General features: G+C 42.3%; 1 protein-coding gene across 5 annotated transcripts in view; it reads left to right on the top strand.

The window, feature by feature from the left end:
• The window catches only part of ehbp1 (EH domain binding protein 1), a 161,348-nt gene that overhangs the window by 105,544 nt on the left and 31,804 nt on the right, over positions 1-24,000 (top strand). For 3 of the 5 annotated variants that reach the window (XM_058398826.1, XM_058398827.1, XM_058398828.1), the window contains 5 exons: positions 7,545-7,698; positions 10,963-11,127; positions 15,349-15,509; positions 21,572-21,710; positions 23,099-23,199. In XM_058398826.1, the coding sequence (XP_058254809.1) occupies positions 7,545-7,698; positions 10,963-11,127; positions 15,349-15,509; positions 21,572-21,710; positions 23,099-23,199 (720 nt within the window). The remainder of the gene's footprint in view (positions 1-7,544; positions 7,699-10,962; positions 11,128-15,348; positions 15,510-21,571; positions 21,711-23,098; positions 23,200-24,000) is intronic. The other 2 variants (XM_058398829.1, XM_058398830.1) reach the window with 1 other exon arrangement.

Genomic DNA, 24,000 nt, shown 5'->3' on the forward strand with positions numbered 1-24,000 from the left:
TGAAGTAGGAGCTGGAAGACATGGGCCAGGAGCTGGAGGTCGTTAGACAGTAACACAAGCAGCTACGTGCAGGGGGTTCACCTGAAATGTCACACCAAACCCTCTGAGCAGCAGTGCAGCCGCCTTCGTCTCTGACCGCAACAACTGGCTGAAAACTGGCCCGTGTCCAGCCAAATTAGTGCACGTGTGTCGGAATTGAGACAGAGATCTGAGAAACAAGAGAGAAAGAGAGTGTCTGAGGAAAGAAAGAAACTTTGTAAAGCGTTTGTTAAACGAAATTCTGTGTGTGTGTGTGTGTGTGTGTGTTTGCACACACTGCTCTGGTTTGGGATAGTGATCTGAAATCTCTCTTCCTTTACACTGCACATGTGTGTGTGTGTGTGTGTGTGTGTGTGCGTGCTCTCTCTCTCTCGCGCTTTCTCTCTCACACACACACACACACACACACATTCACACTCCTCCTGCTCCCAAAAACACCCATGACAAACGTATCTCCTCTCGCTTCACAGCGGCCGACTCCCTGGCACTGGTACGGCACCACCCGGGCTCTGTGTGCGTCAGTGCATACGTGTGTGTGCCAAAAGAGCAGCTATCCAGGCAAGGGCAGCCGCCACGACCTCATGCCCCAGTGCCAGCACCCGTGCCGCCCCCCTGCTGCGTTGGCGTCGGTCTCCGGTCGCCATCTTTTGTGTTTGCTTCTTTTTTTTTTTTAAGCGACATGCCAAGTTTTTCATTTTCCATTTCTTTAAAACGGCCTGTGACACGCTAGCCGTCACCGCTGGGGGTCTTCTATTATTTATTTTTTTTCTTTCAGGAAGGTCCCCGGTTTTCTCTCTCTTTCTGACCTGGTTATCCCCTGTGATCAACTGCTCAGGGTCTGGATGGGCCACCGAGCTCTCTCTTTTTCTCCTCTTGTCTTTTCTCTCACTTCGCCCTGTCGCTCAGTTGGAGAGTTCAGACCGAAACGGTCAAGCTTCAGTGTAGCCGAAGAAGAGCCACTTGATGCCTATTTAGAGAGCAAGAAAGAGGCAGAGAGATGGAGAAAAAAATGCCTTCTTAAAGATTTCTAATCATAATCCTATATCATTTTTAGACGTGATATAACTCCTTATTTTGCCAAGCTACCTTCTGCAGCAGGAAGTTTGAGATTTGGACTGATTTCAAACACAGCCATTAACACTGATGATACACCACACCCCTAAATACTCTGAACAAATCTTAGACCACTAGTTAAATATGAAGAACAGCCAAGAGATTAACCACTTCATTACTCTTCAAAACAAAGAAATTCCACAGAAAATATTTTTTCCCCCTCAGGCGAATGGCAGGGAAGACGCACAGAGAAACCACGATTGCTGCATAAGCGCTACTACTGTAGAGCAAGGGCCGTCTCTGGGGGCGGGACTTATACAACCTAGAGAGCGTTCAATTGGACGAAGCCAAGTCAGAAATTTTCATTCTCGACAAACTTGACAACCTTTTTGGAGGGGTTTTTCTTCCACAAATATCTCTGTTCATGAGATTAAAGCTCTGAAACAGCCGCTTTCATTATAAATATCCTATACTATAAATGCTATAAATATCCACTAACATCTGTTTCAGATATGTCTGTGAAAAATATAAGTCAGGCGTTAATTTGTATTTGTTCTAATGAAAGGAAAAATGTCCTGGTGCAGTACACTTCAGGAATCTTGTGAAGATTGATCCATCATACTGGGATATTCTAGCTTAAATTCTGGTTTCTTCTGGCTGGAGGTAACATCTCAATCAGCACTGACCGGGTAATGGGTCAAACATTTTTTTTCTGTTGTAAAGAGTCTGAATTGATGAGCAGTTCACAAAAAGGTTTGATGTTATTCTATGCAGAGGATCTTTTGCTATTCATATGAATTGTTGGACTTCTAAAACATCGACATCAGTATATCAGATTATTCTGTTTAAAAACACAGACCCCACCCTAATACCCCTCCCCACACATACACACACATACCGTAGGAATTATTTGGAACATTTTCCCTTTATCATAACCTAAACACACACACACCCCTAGTTAAAGATGTATCCTGCCCTCAGGTGTGTGTAACGAGTTAAACTGTGACTATTGACTAGAAGTTAAACTCAGCCCCCAGGCTTCATTCCTCTGTAACGCTCCTCATTAGGATCCCGCTTTTGGGATGAACTCATTATCACAGCTGCTCATCGTCCTTCCGAAACACGACTACAAACAGAGCATTGGGATGGAAATGAAGCAGACAGAGCTAATTAGCGTCGCCGCGCATGTGGTGTGAGCCGTCCTGTTCTACTGGACTGGAAACGTGTTAGTGGAGGACCGTACAGAGATTAAGAAACACCAGGGTCAGCAAATGTGTTTACATGCTTGCGTGTGTGTGTGTGTGTGTGTGTGAGAGAGACAATATGCATGTAAGTGCTGGTTTAAAAACACGTGAAAACATTTCAGATTTTGGTTTCTTACACATCTTAGCCCATCTTAGAAGAATCATATCACAGCTTACAGACGTTTCAAGCTGTGTTTTGGTGTGTGTGTGTGTGTAAGAGTGAGAGAGAGAGTGAGTGAGAAGATGAATAGAGCACATGTTTGGTGTATTTTACTTTGTGTTAGTGTGTGTGTGTGTGTGTGAGGTGTGCATTTTTGAGTGTGTAGTGAATGAGTGTGAATGTGCAGGTTCTCTTTTAGTGTTTGTAAATAAGTCAGAGCACCAGTTAAGTAAGAAATAAAAATAAAACATTTGGACATTTTTGCTGTTATGGGAAAATAATCAACGCCAAAGTGGCGTTACTGTATCCACCCTGACTTGGATTATTTTCCAGTAGCATCATGGCCCAAAGTGTTCTGTTTCTCTTATACCACGGCAATTTGCCAACATTTTCAATTATCTGTATTCAGTAATACGATATACCATAATACTCTATTGTATTTATGCTTAAATATATTATTGTGGAACATCCACACTTTACTGTTATTATATACATTTTTTAGACAGTTATATTTTTAGTTCATTAATGCATTTGCGGTTTTACGAAATCCCTCCATCTTCAAGACTTTCCCCACATTGGAAAACTGTCCAGATTTACTGCTTATGGTTACAAAGACCTGACACTGGAGACTCCTTCATCAGTGTTAAATGAACAGAAATGTTTTTTTTTTTTTAATCAGTATGTTATAGCAGAAAGGAAGGAGTGATCGAGGGATGGATGGATGAAGTGATAATGATGGACGGATTGATAGTGATTGTAGATGGATGGATTAATGTACAGATGGATGGAGTGAGTGATAGTGACTGAGTGATGGATGGAGTGAATGATAGTGACTGAGTGATGGATGGAGTGAGTGATGGAGTAATGGACAGCTGGATGGTGTGGCAGACTGATGGAGAGATAATGACAGAGTGATAGATGGAGGGAGTGATTGATAGTGACATAGTGATTGATAGTGACAGAATGATGGACTGATGGATGGAGTGATGGACTGATGGATGGCGTGATGGACTGATGGATGGCGTGATGGACTGATGGATGGCGTGATGGACTGATGGATGGCGTGATGGACTACTGGATGGAGTGATGGACTACTGGATGGAGTGATGGACTACTGGATGGAGTGATGGACTACTGGATGGAGTGATGGTCTAATGGATGGAGTGATGGTCTAATGGATGGAGTGATAGACTAAAGGATGTGGAGTTACATCAATTAGTCATTGAATGACTAATCCATTAAATGTTCATCAAAGACATTCAATAACATTGAATGTCTTTGCTGGACTGATTGATGAAGTTATGGACCAATGGATGGAGTGATGGACTAATAGTTGGAATGATGGACTGATGGATGGAGTGATGGACTACTGGATGGAGTGATGGACTACTGGATGGAGTGATGGACTACTGGATGGAGTGATGGGCTACTGGATGGAGTGATGGGCTACTGGATGGAGTGATGGGCTACTGGATGGAGTGATGGGCTACTGGATGGAGTGATAGACTAAAGGATGTGGAGTCACACCTATTAGTAATTGAATGACTAATCCATTAAATGTTCATCAAAGACATTCAATAACATTGAATGTCTTTGCTGGACTGATGGATGGAGTGATACACTAATGGATGGACTGATGGGGTGATTGACTGATGGAGTGATGGATGGAGTGATTGATGAAGTGACAGAGTGATGGATGGATGGAGTGAGTGGTAGTGAGTGATGGACAGATAGATGGAGTGAGAGATGGATTGATGGATGGTAGTGATGGATGGTAATAATAATTGAAAGAGTTGAATTAGCTTTTTTCTTGCACTGAGTCAGTGTTATCGTTGTTATGTAATGGATTATGACATTTTCATTTACATCACGTGTAGCAGCTCACTGCCTCGATATTTACTGACAAAACCTAACCTTGGGTGTTATCCAAGGAACACAGGCAGGGTGAAGATGGCGCAATTCCGAGTTTCCCTTTCCGAGTTTCGACTGTGAAATACACTCTTCCTTGATGAGCAGCTTAGAACAGAGCAACATCGCTAATTCTACACCCACAAATTGACTTGTCTGCTCGGTGAACCCCATTAAAGATGCAGAAGAGCTTCAGTTCCTTATTAAACTTCCTTCTCCTGTAGCCATTCTAATCAAATCAGAGTGCGGTGCTTCTCACAGACACTTATCTATAAGTTCCGAAGCCAGCGTGATTATTCAGTACATTAGTAATTATTCTCCACGCTACAGTCTGTGTGCACTGGAGCATTTGGACATACGATAACATGCCGCTATGTTGTGTCTCTTTCTTTCTTTTTCTCTTTTTCTGGTAATTAATATGCAGGGATGCGATGCATGAAATGAGGCCGTTTTAGCTTTAATCGTTACACGGGAGTTTTACACAAGCCGTCTATTTTAGCGCCGCTTTCCAGAAGAGCGGAAAAGAAAAGACGTATAAACATCTAAACATCTGGCTTAATTAAGTCAGGAACGAAAGGTGATTGGGTGTGAACTTTATTCAACCCACAGCCACTTAACCAACAATGACACTTATTTCCTTTTCGTTTCAGTTTTTTTTTTATCTGTTTACAGTTACATTAGATGTTGTGGAACGTACAGAAATAGCGTTATCGCTGTGTTCACCAGATTTTTTGGAGGCTGTACCCTGGAATGAAACGGACTTGTTTGGGATTATGTGTCATTCAGGGCGTCACTATTCCAGAAGGCATTTCTACAGTCTATAGGAAGCAAAAGAAAACCCACTCGAGATTTATCTATCTGGCATATTTCCACTTTGCAGAAATACCTTTGCTGTCTCAAATCCAAATCCAGTTTGTTACAATATCTGATGTTTTCTCAGATACACGATCCACCATTTCGTCCACCAAGACCAAATCACCATGCTCACGAGAGCTTAGAAAAGTGTGTTGTTTACTTGTTTATCACAGTATCAATAGGATGTGTAGAGAACAGCTAGACGTGACGGCGAATAGCGAATAATTAGACGTGAAAGTAAATAGTTAGACATGAATAGTGAACAGTTAAACGTGAAGGCGAATAGCAAACAGTTACACATGAAGGTGACTAGCGAACAGTTACCTGTGAAGGTGAATAGTTACATGTGTAGGTGAACAGTTACCTGTGAAGGTGAATAGTTACATGTGTAGGTGAACAGTTACCTGTGAAGGTGAATAGTTACATGTGTAGGTGAACAGTTACCTGTGAAGATGAATAGTTACATGTGTAGGTGAACAGTTACCTGTGAAGATGAATAGTTACATGTGTAGGTGAACAGTTACCTGTGAAGATGAATAGTTACATGTGTAGGTGAACAGTTACCTGTGAAGGTGAATAGTTACATGTGTAGGTGAACAGTTACCTGTGAAGATGAATAGTTACATGTGTAGGTGAACAGTTACCTGTGAAGATGAATAGTTACATGTGTAGGCGAACAGTTACCTGTGAAGATGAATAGTTACATGTGTAGGTGAACAGTTACCTGTGAAGATGAATAGTTACATGTGTAGGTGAACAGTTACCTGTGAAGGTGAATAGTTACATGTGTAGGTGAACAGTTACCTGTGAAGATGAATAGTTACATGTGTAGGCGAACAGTTACCTGTGAAGATGAATAGTTACATGTGTAGGCGAACAGTTACCTGTGAAGATGAATAGTTACATGTGTAGGCGAACAGTTACCTGTGAAGATGAATAGTTACATGTGTAGGTGAACAGTTACCTGTGAAGATGAATAGTTACATGTGTAGGTGAACAGTTACCTGTGAAGGTGAATAGTTACATGTGTAGGTGAACAGTTACCTGTGAAGATGAATAGTTACATGTGTAGGTGAACAGTTACCTGTGAAGGTGAATAGTTACATGTGTAGGTGAACAGTTACCTGTGAAGATGAATAGTTACCTGTGTAGGTGAACAGTTACCTGTGAAGGTGAATAGTTACATGTGTAGGTGAACAGTTACCTGTGAAGATGAATAGTTACATGTGTAGGTGAACAGTTACCTGTGAAGATGAATAGTTACCTGTGTAGGTGAACAGTTACCTGTGAAGGTGAATAGTTACATGTGTAGGTGAACAGTTACCTGTGAAGATGAATAGTTACATGTGTAGGTGAACAGTTACCTGTGAAGATGAATAGTTACATGTGTAGGTGAACAGTTACCTGTGAAGATGAATAGTTACATGTGTAGGTGAACAGTTACCTGTGAAGATGAATAGTTACATGTGTAGGTGAACAGTTACCTGTGAAGATGAATAGTTACATGTGTAGGTGAACAGTTACCTGTGAAGGTGAATAGTTACATGTGTAGGTGAACAGTTACCTGTGAAGATGAATAGTTACATGTGTAGGTGAACAGTTAGCTGTGAAGGTGAATAGTTAAATGTGTAGGTGAACAGTTAGCTGTGAAGGTGAATAGTTACATGTGTAGGTGAACAGTTAGCTGTGAAGGTGAATAGTTACATGTGTAGGTGAACAGTTACCTGTGAAGGTGAATAGTTACATGTGTAGGTGAACAGTTACCTGTGAAGATGAATAGTTACATGTGTAGGTGAACAGTTACCTGTGAAGGTGAATAGCAAACAGCTACATGTGAAGGTGACTAGCGAATACTTACAATTGATGGTGACTAGTGAACAGTTACACGTGAAGGTGAATAGCGAAGAGTTACACGTGAAGGTGAAGAGTTACACATCAAAGTGAATAGTGAAGAGTTATACACGTGAAGGTGAATAGTGAACAGTTACAAGTGAAGGTGAATAGTTAACAGTGAACATCAGAAATATGGTCTGAAGTAGGAATATAATATAGAATGGAATAAAATATGATAGTGTTAAACTGTTTGTGTATTTCCCTCTCACACACACACACACACACACACACACACACACACACACACACACACTGCTGCTAAACAGGTTTCTGTCGCTCTGATCTATAATGTTAGAGAGGGCTGAAAATGGCATTTCACTCAATTACTCAAGATGGCACCTGTTCAATAACCCACTTTCCCGTGTGTGTGTGTGTGTGTGTGTGTTCTGCAGGAGCGTGACGAGGAAAGGCGCAGGCAGCTGAGGGAGCGAGCGAGGCAGCTGATAGCAGAGGCTCGATCAGGAGTGAAGATGGCTGAGTTCCCTCTGCACTCAGACACCTCCACTTCTGCAGGAGAGTTCAAAGGAAGGTCAAAGGCAGCTGGAGGTGTGTGCAGGGGGCTTTCATGGCGCGCGTGAACACACACACACACACACACACACACACACACACACACACACACACAGACACACACACAGTCTTGTCTCACAAATAGCCACATCATAACACATGGATACACACATACTTACAGATACACAAAATGAATCAGTATAATTAACACACACACCTTATACACACACACACCAATGATTTCAGAGTGTAACCCTGTTTCAGGAAGTAAACTATACAGTCAAAAGTATATGGACCTCTGATCATCAAACGTCATGTGCTAATTACAAACCATGAGCATTAAACACAGTTATGCTAATCAGCTTTGTTCTTATGGAAGTCTTTCCACTAGACGTTAGAACGTTTCTGTGGGGATTAGTGTTCATTCAGCGTTAGTGAGATCAGACCCCGATGTCAGGTGAGGAGGTGTGGGGTTCAGTCAGTGTTCCAGTTCACCTCAAAGGTGTTCAGTGAGGTTGAGTCAGAGCCAGGGCTCTGTGCAGGACACTCCAGATCTTCCACTTCAACATTAACCTCCACACCATGTCTTCATGGAGCTCGGGCTTTGTGCTCAGGGGCATTGTCATGATGGAACAGGGTTCGAGTCTCTTAGTTCCTGTGAAGGGAAACTGTAAAGCTACAACAAAAACAAAGACGTTATAGACATTTATTTGCTTGTAAGTTCATGGTAACATTTTGGAGAAGATGCAGGTATGAGTGTGATGGTCAGGGTGCACTTACTTTTGCCCATATCGTGTATAATAGTCATTAATGATAAATTTAAAGAACCTAAATTTCATATTCTGGTTTCTGTATTTTTGTGTTTATGAAGCTCCTTTCTAGTAAACTACAGTCATCCTGTAGTGTGTGTGTGTCTGTCTTTTTGTGTCCCTGTGTGTGTGTGTGACTGTCCCTTGTATGTGTGTGTGTGTCTGTCTGTCCTGTGTGTGTGTGTGTCCCTTGTGTTTGTGTGTGTGTCTGTCCCTGTGTGTGTGTGTGTCCCTGTGTGTGTGTGTCTGTCCCTATGTGTGTGTCTCTGCCAGTGTGTGTTTAACTGTGTTTGTGTGTGTGCGTGTGTGTCTGTCCCGTGTGTGTGTGTGCATGTGTGTGTCTCTGCATGTGTGTTCTCTGTGCTGCAAAATGGTAAACGGATCCATCCATGATCTTCCCATTATTATACTTTACCCCTGCTGTGGTGTGCCAAAAGTGCATTACATTATAAAACACACACACACACACACACACACACACACAAAAGCCTAATTTGAAAGTGTTCACACAGGGCTACACATCCATTTGTTCAGGCAGAAGGTTCTTCGTTAATCCTTCAGAAATACGTCAGAAAAATCTTAAGAGCACCTGACGACACACACACACACACACCCCAAACCTTACGCACATTCACATCATTTCATTGCCTCATGGCTATAATTAATAGACACACAGGAGGATTTCACGTTGCTTAAATTGCTCAACTCTATTTTTAATTTATTTCCCAGTGAGCTTGGTGTGATCCTCATATAACTCGTATCAGCAGGCCATCACAGAAACTAGCAGCTAGCTAGCATGATTTATTTTTTTAGCATCAGATCTAGTAAGGCAATCTGATTTATGTTGGTTGGTTTAGCTGCTAGTTAAAGTCAATAATGTAGAGAATTGAAGCGTCTGTGTGTGGAGTTGAGATGTGCAAAGACTTAAAGTTCATAGTGAGGGAGAGGAGTTATCACTGCACCTAGCTGACATGCCCTTTGAGCTAGGTATCCTCTCTCTCTCTCTCTCTCTCTCTCTCTCGCTCTCTCTCGCTCTCTCTCTGACAAGCATTCGTTTACCCCTTCGTCCTCGCCTGTGTCCGGTTAATGGTGTCCACTCCTTTCTGTGTTCTCCCTTTTTTCTGTCGAGGCCTGGAACACCAAGCTGTTCCTCATGCTGTCCTCTAACAGGGCCTGGAAGTCACAGTGGCGAGAAGAGAAGAGAAGAAAGAGAGGGATGATGGGAAGAGAGCAGGAGGAAAGGAGGAAAGAAGGGAGGGGGACAGGGTAGGAGAGGGAAAAAAAACATTTACTTGGTCTTTCTGGCTGTTCAATTCTGCTAATTGTAGAACTCATTAAAAATCAGGTCGCAGGGAAATGCTATAGGCTTGATGCACAAGACCTGCAGTGCAGAACGCATAATCCCACACACACACACACACACACACACACACACACACACTCAGCTGTGGTTCGGAGAGAACTGAAGCTGAGCAGAGTGAAATGCTTGCCCGCAAAACTTTACCAACTCCACCAGCGTGCCGCTTTTTCTAATTAGCTTTAGCTCTGTGTGTGTGTGTGTGTGTGTGTGTGTGTGTCGTTGTATCATGTAGAGTAAATTTAAAAAATGGATGAAATAGCAGCTACTTTCTACTGTCTGTCCTTCATTCTCTCTGTTTTCAGTTCTTGTTTGAAAAAGGGAGTTTGCTCATTGTGTGTGTGATAGAGAGAGCGAGAGAGAGAGACATGGTATGTCTTTCTCTCTGCATTAAAAGAACCCAGTAAGACATATATACGTGGTTCAGGACCCATCAGCCATAACATTAAAACCACCTTCCTAATGTTGTGTAGTTGCTAAACATGATTGCACTGGAGACTTGAAAAACTCCAAAAATGACCAATAAAATCCTCCTCAGAGAAAAGATATCAACCGTATCCACAATTACACACTTTTGAAATCTTTATATGAGGAACACCTGCTATACAAGTCCCTGAAATGAGCAGTTAGTATAGAACTGTCCACCAAGCTGCCACTGCTGGGCCCCTGAGCAAGGCCCTTAACCCCCTAATTGCTCAGTTGCTTATAAAAATGTGAGTTCGCTCTGGATAAGGGCGTCTGCTGAATGCTGTAAATGTGTATTCATTAATATAGACATGAGGCAGGATCTGTTGAGCTGAGGGTGTAGTAACTAAATCAACACCTTCAGTCCAGTCAGAATGTGTAGCAGGTGGAATCTGAGCACTAAAACTCCTTCTAAAGTGAAATGCTGGGTTTTAACATTAAACATTGTTATACTAACCATTGTCATAGATATATACTTAATATCAACCGTGCAGGAAACAAGCTAGTCCATGACAATAAATGACCTGGTCATCAGTGCAACTGCTATGAGAAAATGATTGTCTGGAAAACACGCTGTTCATCCACTTAACTAACTAACTTACTGTATTCTCTCTTTACTAACCAGCTCTCTCCTTTTTTTTGGGCAATGCTGCATTTCTGTTGTTCCAGACATGGTGAGTAGGGTGTGTGTTGATGGTGAGGAAGAGAGGGCTGAAGAAGAGCAAGTGGCACCGTCGCCTGATGATGATGTTTATGATAATGAGGAGGAGCCAGTGGCCTCTTGTCTGCTGGAGGAAGACTTTACTAACTCAGCTACTGACCTAGCCTCTCTGGGTAAACTAACTGTGTGTGTGTGTGTCTAACCACTAACCAAGCCCTCACCTCCACCCAAATTGCATGCTACCTCGCACTCCCTCTTTCTTCAAGCTATTCTCATCAATGGTATATCACATGACACTGCTTCTGTACAGTGTATTAGAGATATGTTTTCATACAGCATATTTGAGTTATGCCTTTGTACAGCGTATTCAAGTTATTATTTTGTACAGTGTATTTGAATTATAGTTTCATAGAGGGTAACTGAGGTGTGATTTTATATAGCATATGAGTTATGATTCTGTACAGCATATTTAGGTTTTGATCATGTACAGCAAATGTATTGTATGCTTTTATGCAATGTGTTTGAGTTATTTTGTAAGACAGTGTATTTGAGTTATGCTTTAGGACAGTGTATTTGACTTATACTTTAAGACAGGGTATTTGAGTTATGCTTTGAGACAATATATTTGAGTTATTCTTCAAGGCAGTATATTTGAGTTATGCTTTAAGGTATTTGAGTTATGCTTTAAGGCAGTATATTTGTGTTATGCTTTAAGACAGTATATTTGAGTTATTCTTCAAGGCAGTATATTTGAGTTATGCTTTAAGACAGTATATTTGAGTTATACTTTAAGACAGGGTATTTGAGTTATGCTTTGAGAAAATATATTTGAGTTATTCTTCAAGGCAGTATATTTGAGTTATGCTTTAAGGTATTTGAGTTATGCTTTAAGGCAGTATATTTGAGTTATGCTTTAAGACAGTATATTTGCGTTATGCTTTAAGACAGTATATTTGAGTTATGCTTTAAGACAGTATATTTGAGTTATGCTTTAAGACAGTATATTTGCGTTATGCTTTAAGACAGTATATTTGAGTTATGCTTTAAGACAGTATATTTGAGTTATGCTTTAAGACAGTATATTTGAGTTATGCTTTAAGACAGTATATTTGCGTTATGCTTTAAGACAGTATATTTGAGTTATGCTTTAAGGCAGTATATTTGAGTTATGCTTTAAGACAGTATATTTGCGTTATGCTTTAAGACAGTATATTTGAGTTATGCTTTAAGACAGTATATTTGCGTTATGCTTTAAGACAGTATATTTGAGTTATGCTTTAAGGTATTTGAGTTATGCTTTAAGGCAGTATATTTGAGTTATGCTTTAAGACAGTATATTTGCGTTATGCTTTAAGACAGTATATTTGAGTTATGCTTTAAGACAGTATATTTGCGTTATGCTTTAAGACAGTATATTTGAGTTATGCTTTAAGGTATTTGAGTTATGCTTTAAGGCAGTATATTTGAGTTATGCTTTAAGACAGTATATTTGCGTTATGCTTTAAGACAGTATATTTGAGTTATGCTTTAAGGCAGTATATTTGAGTTATGCTTTAAGACAGTATATTTGCGTTATGCTTTAAGACAGTATATTTGAGTTATGCTTTAAGACAGTATATTTGAGTTATGCTTTAAGACAGTATATTTGCGTTATGCTTTAAGACAGTATATTTGAGTTATGCTTTAAGGCAGTATATTTGAGTTATGCTTTAAGACAGTATATTTGCGTTATGCTTTAAGACAGTATATTTGAGTTATGCTTTAAGACAGTATATTTGCGTTATGCTTTAAGACAGTATATTTGAGTTATGCTTTAAGACAGTATATTTGAGTTATGCTTTAACAGTATATTTGAGTTATGCTTTAAGACAGTGTATTTGAGCTATGCTTTAAGACAGTATATTTGAGTTACGCTTTAAGACAGTATATTTGAGTTATGCTTTAAGACCGTGTATTTGAGTTATGCTCTAAGATAGTGTATTTGTATGTGTTTGAGTTATTTTGTAAGACAGTGTATTTGACTTATGATTCCAGGCAGTGCATTTGAGTTATGCTCATGTACAGCATATTTGAGTTATGTTATGTTTACATACTAATACTAACACTAATAACTCAGCATTTTTGAGTTATTATTCCAGGCAGCGTTTTTTTCTTATTCTCACAGTCAATGCATTTGAGTTATATTTGTTTACATTATATTTGAGTTATGCTTCCATACTGCATATTTGAGTTATGAATCTAGGCAATTTGAGTTATAGCACAGCATTAGTGCATTAGTACGGTGTATTTGATTGATAGTTCATATATGTGCAGATTTGTCTACAGTATTTTGTACAGTACACTTATTTGTATCTTTTGGTCCACTATGTTTGAATTTGTATATTTTGGTCCTTAGTCTCGAGTTGCTGCTCCCCCCATGTTAGCTGATGTCTTTTTATTTTTGCAGACGGTTTTAAAGCTGTTTCTGCACAGGCACTAACTTTCGGTCAACACACAGCCTTTATCTGGGTTGTGTTGTGGCCTGATAAATGGCTCCTGTGGTGGTGGTGCTGCTGGGGTGCAGACTGTCTGAGGGATAGATGGATAGAGGAGAGGAGAGGAGCGGAGAGGAGAGGGGGATGCACATGAAACACACCATTTCTCTCTTTCATCCCCACCCACTCACTCATTCACTCAGTTCTGTGCACAGAGAGAGAGAGAGAGAACTTTCCCTCATGCCAAGAGAGAAAGAGAAAAATAGGAAAGGTATGAAGAGAGAGAAAAGAAAAGGGAATTCAAAGGGTAAAGGACATTGTATGTCTTAGCTTAGTGATGGAATAAATAAGAGGGTGGCTGAACCACAAGTGCTGAGTCAGGACAAACTTGCTAATTGGACTAGAAGACAGGAATTATATGTACGTATCTAGTTAGCTGTGTATTTAGAGAGAGTGAGAGATTAAAACTAATTGTCCCTTTGGTCATTTGATGTAGCCGAAGAGGTCTGTTTTATTCACGGCATATTTTATCACATCTGTGATTTTAAAATATATGATCAACTTGTAGAATGAGTGTGAAAGGTTGTATCCCCTGCTATTTCTCTGTTGGGGAAATAACAAATTTTCCTCTATCTTTCAACTTAACTAAGAAAAAAGGAATTATTTTAAGTCAAAATGAAACGAGTATATCTTTCCTGCAGTAATCCAGAATTAAGCAAAAAGGGCAGAACAAATAGAAATAAGTAGTTTTTGAGGGGTTTTCCTCCCTCAAGTGGAGGAGTTTAAGTATCTTGGGGTCTTGTTTATGAGTGAGGGAAGGATGGCGCGTGAGACGGATTGGTGCAGCGGCAGCAGTAACGCGGTCTGTTGTGGTGAAGAAGGAGCTGAGCCGAAAGGTGAAGCTCTCAATTTACCGGTCAATCTGCGTTCCTTCTCTCACCTATGGTCATGAGCTTTGGGCCATGACCAACAGGACGAGATCCTGGATACAAGCGGCCGAAACGTGTTTCCTTCGTAGGGTGGCGGGGAATTCCCTTAGAGATATGGTAAAGAGCTCTGTCACCCGGGAGGTGCTTGGAGTAGAGCCGCTGCTCCTCCACATCAGAAGGGGCCGGTTGAGGTGGCTCGGGCATCTGTTTCAGATGCCTCCTGGGGAGGTGTTCCTCCTGGGGATGTGCACCGGGAAGAGACCCCGGGTAAGACCCAGGACACGCTGGAGGGACTATGTCTCTCGGCTGACCGGGGAACGCCTTGGAATTTCCCCGGAATAGTTGGAGGAAGTGTCTAGGGAGAGGAAAGTCTCGGCATCCCTGCTTAGACTGCTGCCCCCCCACAACCCGGCTCCAGATAAGCGGGAGACAATGAATAAATAGTTTTTGTTAGTCTCGAAAAGGTTGCGTGAAATCACTTATAACATGAAAAATGGATGATGATTGGTTAGATGGTTCTCAGTGTGTGGTTCAGTGGCTGGTATATTTATATAAATATTGCGTTTATCATTGAGTTTATTATTAATCCCTAACGTACTGAATAGGAAGCCATTTTGCCTCGTACGAACACACAGTGTAGCTCTTCTGCTGTAGCACTGTCATTACTATTTAGATGCTGAATCTATTAAATGTAACTAGTAAATGCATATCAGCTCTGTACTTGACCTACTGTGAGGACAAAGTACATCGAGGCAACGTCAATGAATACAAAACCTTCCAGGTAGACCTGTACGTCTGTAGAGTCTCTCACATCTCTCTGTACATGCTAGTGTGTGTGCTGGTGTCAGATTCTCCATGTCATCTGTGTGTAGTCGGGTGTTATTTATCTGTAGCTGGGTTGTACAGGAAGTTAGAGTTCATGTCAATGAACATCGGAGTCAGTGTAGGAAGTTGATTTATTTTTTATTTTTTTCCCCTCTTCTCTCTGTAGGAGTGATGAACAGCAGGCACGTGGACCTGAAGCTGAAGAAGTTGACAGAGGTCCGACCTCAGGGGGGAAGCTCACCGTCATCGTCCTCTTCTTCCTCATCCCTCACAGCATCCAGTACATCACCACTCAGCCCGGGAGACGAGATCCACCTGGGCTTGCAGGTGTGTTTGTGCGCGTGTGAGACTGCTTTACTGCAGTCTAGCCTGCTTTACAGCAAGTTGTATTATTGCAGGCCGGCCTGCTTTACAGCAGTCCCAGTTGCTTTACTGTAGTCTGTCCTGCATTGTAATTGTCCCGGTTGCTTTACAGCAGCCCCACTCTTAACCACTGGAGTGTCTTGTTTAAGCAGAGAAACTTATATACTATATATATATATATATATATGTACATATAGAGGCTCTTCTTTTATCTTGAAGAACAGATTCACTCACACATTCAGTCACTTACTTTCTCACGTTCTTACTATCTATTCGCTCGTGTACTTACTCACTTACAATAATTACATACAATACATAACTGGTAAATGGTGCTCTTCCATCTACGACAGATTTCTTACTCGCTCACGCTCATGTACTCACACACATACTCACTCAATACTAACTCACTCCTTTTATTTACTTACTAACATAATCACTCACTGTTACATATCTATGTACTTGCTTTCACAGTCACATACTTGTGTACTTATTTTGTTAGCTACTCACTTACTCATGTACTTCGTCACATACTCACTCATTTCCTCACTTATTCACATACTTGCCTACTCAATCACTCGCTCACTCACCCTCTCATCCACTTCACTCATTCCCACTTGCTCACTTATGTATGCTCATACCAGTCAGCTCCCATACTGTCTTGGTGATGGTTCATCAAATTGGACCTAGCCTTTACGGTCTAGATTTCAGTAATCTAAAAGATGCTTCAGCAGAACAGGAAAAAAGATAGAATCTATTGTCACAACTGCTAATGATCCCAAGCCCAGACTGATGATCAGCGTCTGAGATGTTGTAGTGAGTCTGGGGCTTCACCTACTGTTGTGTAAGCCAGGATGAAATAACTTACCCCCATATTTGTTAGTGGATTATTGTAAAGAATTGAGGAGGAGTCAGGTTTTGAAGGTTTTTGATTTGGAAAATTAAAGCCGTTACTAAAGTGAGTGTTAATTTTAAGTAAATATTTCAGCAATGTTCAGTGGAAAGCCCTTATGTAGGTAAACATACAACAGTATGTAATAGAATGTCTTCTATTGCTCTGCTCTACACAGAGCCCCCAGGTGGCGATTGTAATGTGTTCATTCTGCACCTCCACACACACACACACACACACACACTCCCTATCGCTTTTCCCCTCACTCTTCTTGCTGATGGAAGGGATTTCCTGTGAGCAGATGCAGCCGTGCTCTTTGATGTAGGAGCACAATAACAGTAGTGCCAGAGCTCGCTCCGATTCAAATGGCCTAGTGTTGAAAATCAGGTGCAGAGTTTTTGGCCTTGCTCTCAGACTTCAGACACACTTTTCCTCTAGCTTACTGCTTCATAACAGGCACAGTTTTGGCATGGTGTACAACAGCACCAGTTACTTTGCAACAGTCCCAGTTGCTTTACTGCAGTCCCAGATGGTCTCCTGCGGTCTGGCCTCCTGTTTTTTTTTTTTTTTTTAGAAAGAAATTTAGAAATAGCCAATCCCAGAAGCTTTGCTACAGTCCAGCCTGCTTTACTGCAGTCCTAACTGCTTCACTGCAGTCTGTTCTGCTGTACAAAAGTTCCAGTTAAGACCGTAAGGCCTTCTTTTCAACAGTCCCAGTTACTTTGCTGCAGACAAGTTTGCTGGCCTGCTTTACAGTTGCCCAGATTGCGTTACTGCTCTCTGTCTTGCTTTAGAATATTCCCCGTCACTTCACAGCAGTCCAGTCTGCTTTCCAAAAGTCAGACATGCTTTACTTCAGTCCGGCTTTCTGTACCGCTGTGGTCCTACATGCTTTACTGCAGTCCTGCCTGCTTTACTGTAGTTCCAGACATCTTGCTGCGTGCAGTCTGTCATGCAGTTTTCCTTTTTGTCTGTTTTGTCTGTTCACGTTACATGTTGGCCAGCTTGCTTACTGCTTCACTGCGGTGTTGGTCCACTTTACTGCAGCATTGGTCTGCTTTAGCTCAGTGCTGGCTCACTTTACTGCAGTGCTGGTTCTCTTTACTACAGCATTGGTTCTCTTTACTGCGGCGTTGGTTCTCTTTACTACAGCATTGGTTCTCTTTACTGCGGCGTTGGTTCTCTTTACTGCGGCATTGGTTCTCTTTACTGCGGCATTGGTTCTCTTTACTGCGGCATTGGTTCTCTTTACTGCGGCGTTGGTTCTCTTTACTGCGGCGTTGGTTCTCTTTACTGCGGCGTTGGTTCTCTTTACTGCGGCGTTGGTTCTCTTTACTGCGGCGTTGGTTCTCTTTACTGCGGCGTTGGTTCTCTTTACTGCGGCGTTGGTTCTCTTTACTGCGGCATTGGTTCTCTTTACTGCGGCGTTGGTTCTCTTTACTGCAGCATTGGTCTGCTTTAGCTCAGTGCTGGCTCACTTTACTGCAGTGCTGGTTCTCTTTACTGCAGCATTGGTTCTCTTTACTACAGCATTGGTTCTCTTTACTGCGGCGTTGGTTCTCTTTACTGCAGCGTTGGTTCTCTTTACTGCGGCGTTGGTTCTCTTTACTGCAGCGTTGGTTCTCTTTACTGCGGCGTTGGTTCGCTTTACTGAGGCGTTGGTTCGCTTTACTGCGGCGTTGGTTCGCTTTACTGCAGCGTTGGTTCTCTTTACTGCGGCGTTGGTTCTCTTTACTGCAGCGTTGGTTCTCTTTACTGCGGCGTTGGTTCGCTTTACTGAGGCGTTGGTTCGCTTTACTGCAGCGTTGGTTCTCTTTACTGCAGCGTTGGTTCTCTTTACTGCAGCGTTGGTTCTCTTTACTGCGGCGTTGGTTCTCTTTACTGCGGCGTTGGTTCTCTTTACTGCGGCGTTGGTTCGCTTTACTGCGGCGTTGGTTCTCTTTACTGCGGCGTTGGTCCTCTTTACTGCGGCGTTGGTCCTCTTTACTGCGGCGTTGGTTCTCTTTACTGCGGCGTTGGTTCGCTTTACTGCGGCGTTGGTTCTCTTTACTGCGGCGTTGGTCCTCTTTACTGCGGCGTTGGTCCTCTTTACTGCGGCGTTGGTCCTCTTTACTGCGGCGTTGGTTCTCTTTACTGCGGCGTTGGTTCTCTTTACTGCGGCGTTGGTTCTCTTTACTGCGGCGTTGGTTCGCTTTACTGCGGCGTTGGTCCTCTTTACTGCGGCGTTGGTCCTCTTTACTGCGGCGTTGGTCCTCTTTACTGCGGCGTTGGTCCTCTTTACTGCGGCGTTGGTCCTCTTTACTGCGGCGTTGGTCCTCTTTACTGCGGCGTTGGTCCTCTTTACTGCAGCGTTGGTCCTCTTTTCTGCAGCGTTGGTCCTCTTTTCTGCAGCGTTGGTCCTCTTTACTGCAGCGTTGGTTCTCTTTACTGCAGCGCTGGTTCTCTTTACTGCAGTGTTGGTTCTCCTTAGGGTAGATTCTTCACCTTTTCCTAAAAACAGAAAGTTAATACTATATCAGTGCAGAATGGAGTTGAAATGAAGAAGTCGAGTGATGGTCCTGTTCACACCTGAGTAAATAAACTGCTCACAGAATTCAGAATAGAGTAAAGACTGAATGTGGGAAGGAACTTTTTTAGTACTTACAGGAGATGATTGTTCCAGTCTTAGATAATTCATCTGTTCTGTTAAACATAAGAGCAGAAGTTAATAGCAGTTCATTACAGATGCTATAGAAGTCTTTCCCTCCTGTGTCTTCGTTTGGTTTTTTTTGTTATTCATTTCTTTGGTCTCTTCTGACACTTTATCATCATCCTGTTGCAAAACAAATCATGAAAATTAATGCGTCAGTCTCTCTCTCTCTCTCTCTCTCTCTCTCTCTCTCTCTCTCTCTCTCTCTCTCATCATAAATCAGTTGTGATGCATTTCCTCTTTTTTCCTCCACACAAAAGGAGGATAAACTGCTCCTCTCCCAGGAGAAATCTCCACATTCGCAACTCCTCCAGGACTAGAGCTGTTGGGACAGCGTTTAACACACACACACTCACACACACACACATATTCTCTCTCTCTCTCTCTCTCTCTCTCTGTCTCTCTCTCTCTCTCTACATTTAACAACACTCTTTCACCCACTCTCTCTCTCTCTCTCTCTCTCTCACTCTCTCACTCTCTCACACACACACACACACAACCACCTCTGCTTGTCCCAGTCGCCTCTCATTAGTGATTGTGCGTATGCGTAGGCCTTGCCGCTGACTGATAACTGTCTGCAGCGTGCAGTCGAGCGCAACATTAGTCACGCATCACACACACACACACACACACGCATCTACCTCAATAACCCCCTGCACAATAATGATCACGGCGATAACATATAAACAAGGGGTTAGATCTCAGCAAGGGGATACCCACTTATATCTGTCCCAACCAGGGGTGCCAAAGGGGCACAGGGGGCAGGTGTTGAGATGAAGGGGGTGGTAGAGGGTCTTAGGGTCCTTGGGGAGAGAATGAGCCTAGCGAGGCTTTTTAAGAATCGAAGCCCGTTTGTTTTCTTAAGACATTAACATGAGGAGAATTAGGGCAGGTTAAAGGGCTCTGTGGTGCTCTGTCTCTAGACACACACACACTCGTTTTGTTTAAACAGAACCTCTCTCATACTCGAGGTAGATTTACAATTGAATTAAAAGTGAGAAAAAGGAAATCTAGCCAGAGATTAGTTGAGAGGAAAATACGGCATAGGTCTTGAAGCAGTAAAAGGACAGGTGTGAGTTCCCGAGGGTTGAAAGCCGCAAATACTGAATAATTTCACCTCATAGACTTTGGGCTAGTTTAAGGAGGCACAGCCAGAGCAGAGGAACAGAGTATGTGAGGATACCATAATAATATTCACCCTCTTATTCCATCGTTATCCCAAAGAACCTTGGTTTGTTCTGGAATAACATCAGGAATCACTTCTGGCTTCCACCTGCACCTTCAGACACACGTAAGGACGTTAAGTATTAGCGTCAGACATCATGTACGCAAAGTGATCTGAGGTATCTTCACAGCTTAAAGACTGCTACAGTGCTAATTTAAGCTTTTTAAGTAGGACTAAAGAATTTCAACATGTTTTGGTTAATTGGACACGTTTGAGATAAATTCCTTTAACAGAAGGAAATTGTGCGTATCAGCGTTGCCTGGTCTTATCCTTTTAATATAAGATGTTCTGTTTTGCATGAAACACCAGCTTCAAGTGATTGTTAAAAGTTATAAGAACTGAACTTGTGTTTTAGTCCCTGTCAGCAAATAACCAGGACGCTGACGCGGATGGCCGAGCATCTGATGGCCGATCTTATTGGGCGATATTTAACCCGAAGGCCGAAGCGTTTGATTTGATTGTCTAAAAAGCCGTGTCACCGGCGGTGGCAGCTCCGGCGACGGGAAGCTAATTACTGCAGTGTTTTGAAAAGTCATTATTTAGGAATAAACAGACGAAAGTCTTCCCCGAGTGTGTGTACGCGTCTGTGATCGTCTTTATTAGTCAGTCAGGTTCTCGTGCACACCCCAGTGAGCTAGCGCGGCACGCTAACGACGTCTCTCCCCTTTCGCTCTCAAGCAGTGGAACGTGTTCGCTAATTGCGAACTTTATTAGACGTTTCCTTTTTCTAATTGACGTCAGCAAATGTTCTTCTGGAAGGAGGGGGGGGCAAGAAGGCGCTGTTTCGCTTTCCACTCCACTTGCCATGTTGGGCTCGAGCTGTAATAATAACGCGCTTTATAGGGACGTGGTTCCAAAACAATAGCATGTTCGATTTGCATAATCTGAATATATTTTCTGGCTGCGGGTTTTTGCCGAAAGTCGACTTAATTGCCTTCTTCCTTTCTGCTGCTGTGAGTTAATGTGGACCGGCTGAGAAACACCATTTTTTTTTAACGTTCCTCAGCATTTCATAATTAAACGTTTTTTGGCCGCTTGTGTCTAATTTGTCCTTTGATTTAGCGTTAACCCACACTTTCTTCTCTCTCCTTTTGTTACTGCTTTAATGCTTATTTAAATGAGTTTGTCCTCTGCTTCTTAAAGTTAAGCAATGTTTTTTTTCCTGTTTGCTTACCCATCTTTCTTTCATTTCTCTCTCTCTCTCTCTCTCTCTCTCTCTCTAGAATAACAGCGAGGAGCTGAAGGCCGAGCGTCTACGCAGGGCGACAGAGCGTCTCCGTAGCCCCGTCGTCTTCAGTAAGGAATCGGCCGTGCGCAAGACACAGCTCAAGTCCTTCAGCCAGTACGTGGAGAGTCGGCCAGGTAAGACTCCGCCCACACGCAGACATCAAACTCCACTCTCGGGTAAACATTCCCCTTGTGCCAAACAGATCCTATCTACCTCACCCACAACAAGCTAGAAGTGTGTTATGGGTTTTCTGTGTGCACTGTTTGGAAATTACAGTGCATTGTGGGATTCCCTGTAATTCAATTCAGGTGTTCATTGGAATTTGCTGTAATGTTGTAATGTAATCTTTAATACAGTCCTGACAAAAACACCCATTATATCCTCTATATGATATATACGTTATATGAGAGATACGTCTGCATACTCACTGTGAATCATCTGTGATTCGTTTGTGACTCGTCTGTGATTCCTTTGTGAATTGTCTGACTCATTTGTGACTCGTCTGTGATTCCTTGGTGAATTGGCTGTGATTCCTTTATGAATCATCTGTGATTCCATTATGAATAGTCTGTGATTCCTTTGTCAGTCGTCTGTGATTCCTTTGTCAATCGTCTGCGATTCCTTTGCGAATCCTCTGTGATTCCTTTGTGAATCATATGTGATTTCTTTATGAATAGTCTGCGTTTCCTTTGTGAATCGTCTGTGATTCCTTTGCGAAACGTCTGTGGTTCCTTTGCGAAACATCTGTGGTTTATTTGTGAATTTGTTTTTGTTTGTGAATCGTCTGTGATTTGTTTGTGAATCCACACACATACACTCTTTAGTGTAGACATTAGGACTGGGTAATATGAAACACAGTGATATTAATATCATTATATTATAGACAGTACAAACCATTTTATCTAGACATTTAGTGCTCTGACAGATCGGTGCCTTTACACACACTCTAATGGATAAACTGAATTTTTTACACTTGGGTTGAAGTGGTTTCCTTAGTGGGCAAGTTAAACAGGTGCGTGTGTGTGTGTGTGTGTGTGTAAACACAACCTCTACAGCAAACTATCTTAAAATGTCAAAGTTGAAAAATTTAAACCAGTAATCAGTGGTGCTCCATTAGTACTTATTTCTTTAACCCCTTATCACACCATGCAGAACTTTTTTTAGCCAGTATTTCAGACTTTTATATAATACCAAATGTTAACAAAGTGTAAAGTGACTTTACAGTAGCAGGGCCTCAGTCATGAGCGTAAGGTGTATAGTCTTAACCTCTTTTAATCTGTTTATAGCCTGAAATCCAGGAAAGGAACTCTAGAGAATGTGCCCAAAATATTATTTTGCTTTTTTAATAATTATTAAAAAAGTATTTAACGAAGTTAATAAAGTCTCTCTCTCTCAATAATATCTCTCACCCTTATTCACTCATACTCCGTACTCGCACTTGTAATGTGCATTACTGCATTATCGCACAAAGTTGTGCTGTCTCCCCTTTTTATGCGTCCATCCTCTTGTTCTTTTCTTCTAGAAGTGAAGAGGCAGAGGTCAGTGCCCGAGGAGCTGAAGCGAGCGGCCGAGGACAGGAGCGGTTTCTCCGAGGTGGAAAACCGAAAGCCGGCAGAAGACGAGGTGCGTCATGGTTCTCTTTCCGTCAAATCTCATCCTGATCACATTTCCCCCGAGTGACATTTTCACACACACTGGATGCAGTCCGGCTCAGATAAAAACGAGCGGTGCCGATGAGTATGAGATTAGGAATAGAGGAAAAAGGAGCTCGTGTCTTTCTTCTTGTAGAAAGAGAGTGTAATTATTGCACTAAACAGAAGTTTTGTGTGTGTGAGAGAGAGATAGAGGTAGAAGAGAGAGGCAGGATGGGAATGTCAGAGGGTGAGAGAGTCCGAGCGAGAGCAGGAGAGTGTGAGGTATGTGCGAGCGCTGAGGCCGTGCCGAGACCCCGACCGGACCCGTCTCTCTGTGCCGAGGTTAATCGGTGTTGAACCCAGCCATTACCCCAGCTCAGCCAGAATTACCCTCCCAATGATGTTTGCATTAATATAATATATATGGTAATTTCTAGCCTTAATTACGGCGGCGCGGGGGCGCTGATCATGTGTAAAATTGATTCGTGGGAGAAATGCAGCGATAGAGCTGCAGCAGGAGAGGAACCCGTGATGGACAGCGCCAAGAAAATGCAGTGTAGGAAAGGGGGGGGTGAAATAACCTCTTCCTCTCTCACTCCTCTTTATCGCTCTTTCTCTTCTTTCCTATTAAAAATACACTGGATCAGCACTAACTATGTGTCCATCATTTATGAATGTACACTCGTTTTTTTCCTCCTTTTCCCGCCCCACCGTCCTCTGTCGTTTCTCAGACTGGAGGGCGCGAGTGGCCGGAGGCAGAGACGATAAGGCGTGTGTTTGTGTTTGCACA

Source organism: Hemibagrus wyckioides, linkage group LG09 (genome assembly GCF_019097595.1).
Source record: "Hemibagrus wyckioides isolate EC202008001 linkage group LG09, SWU_Hwy_1.0, whole genome shotgun sequence".
Taxonomy (NCBI): Eukaryota; Metazoa; Chordata; class Actinopteri; order Siluriformes; family Bagridae; genus Hemibagrus; species Hemibagrus wyckioides.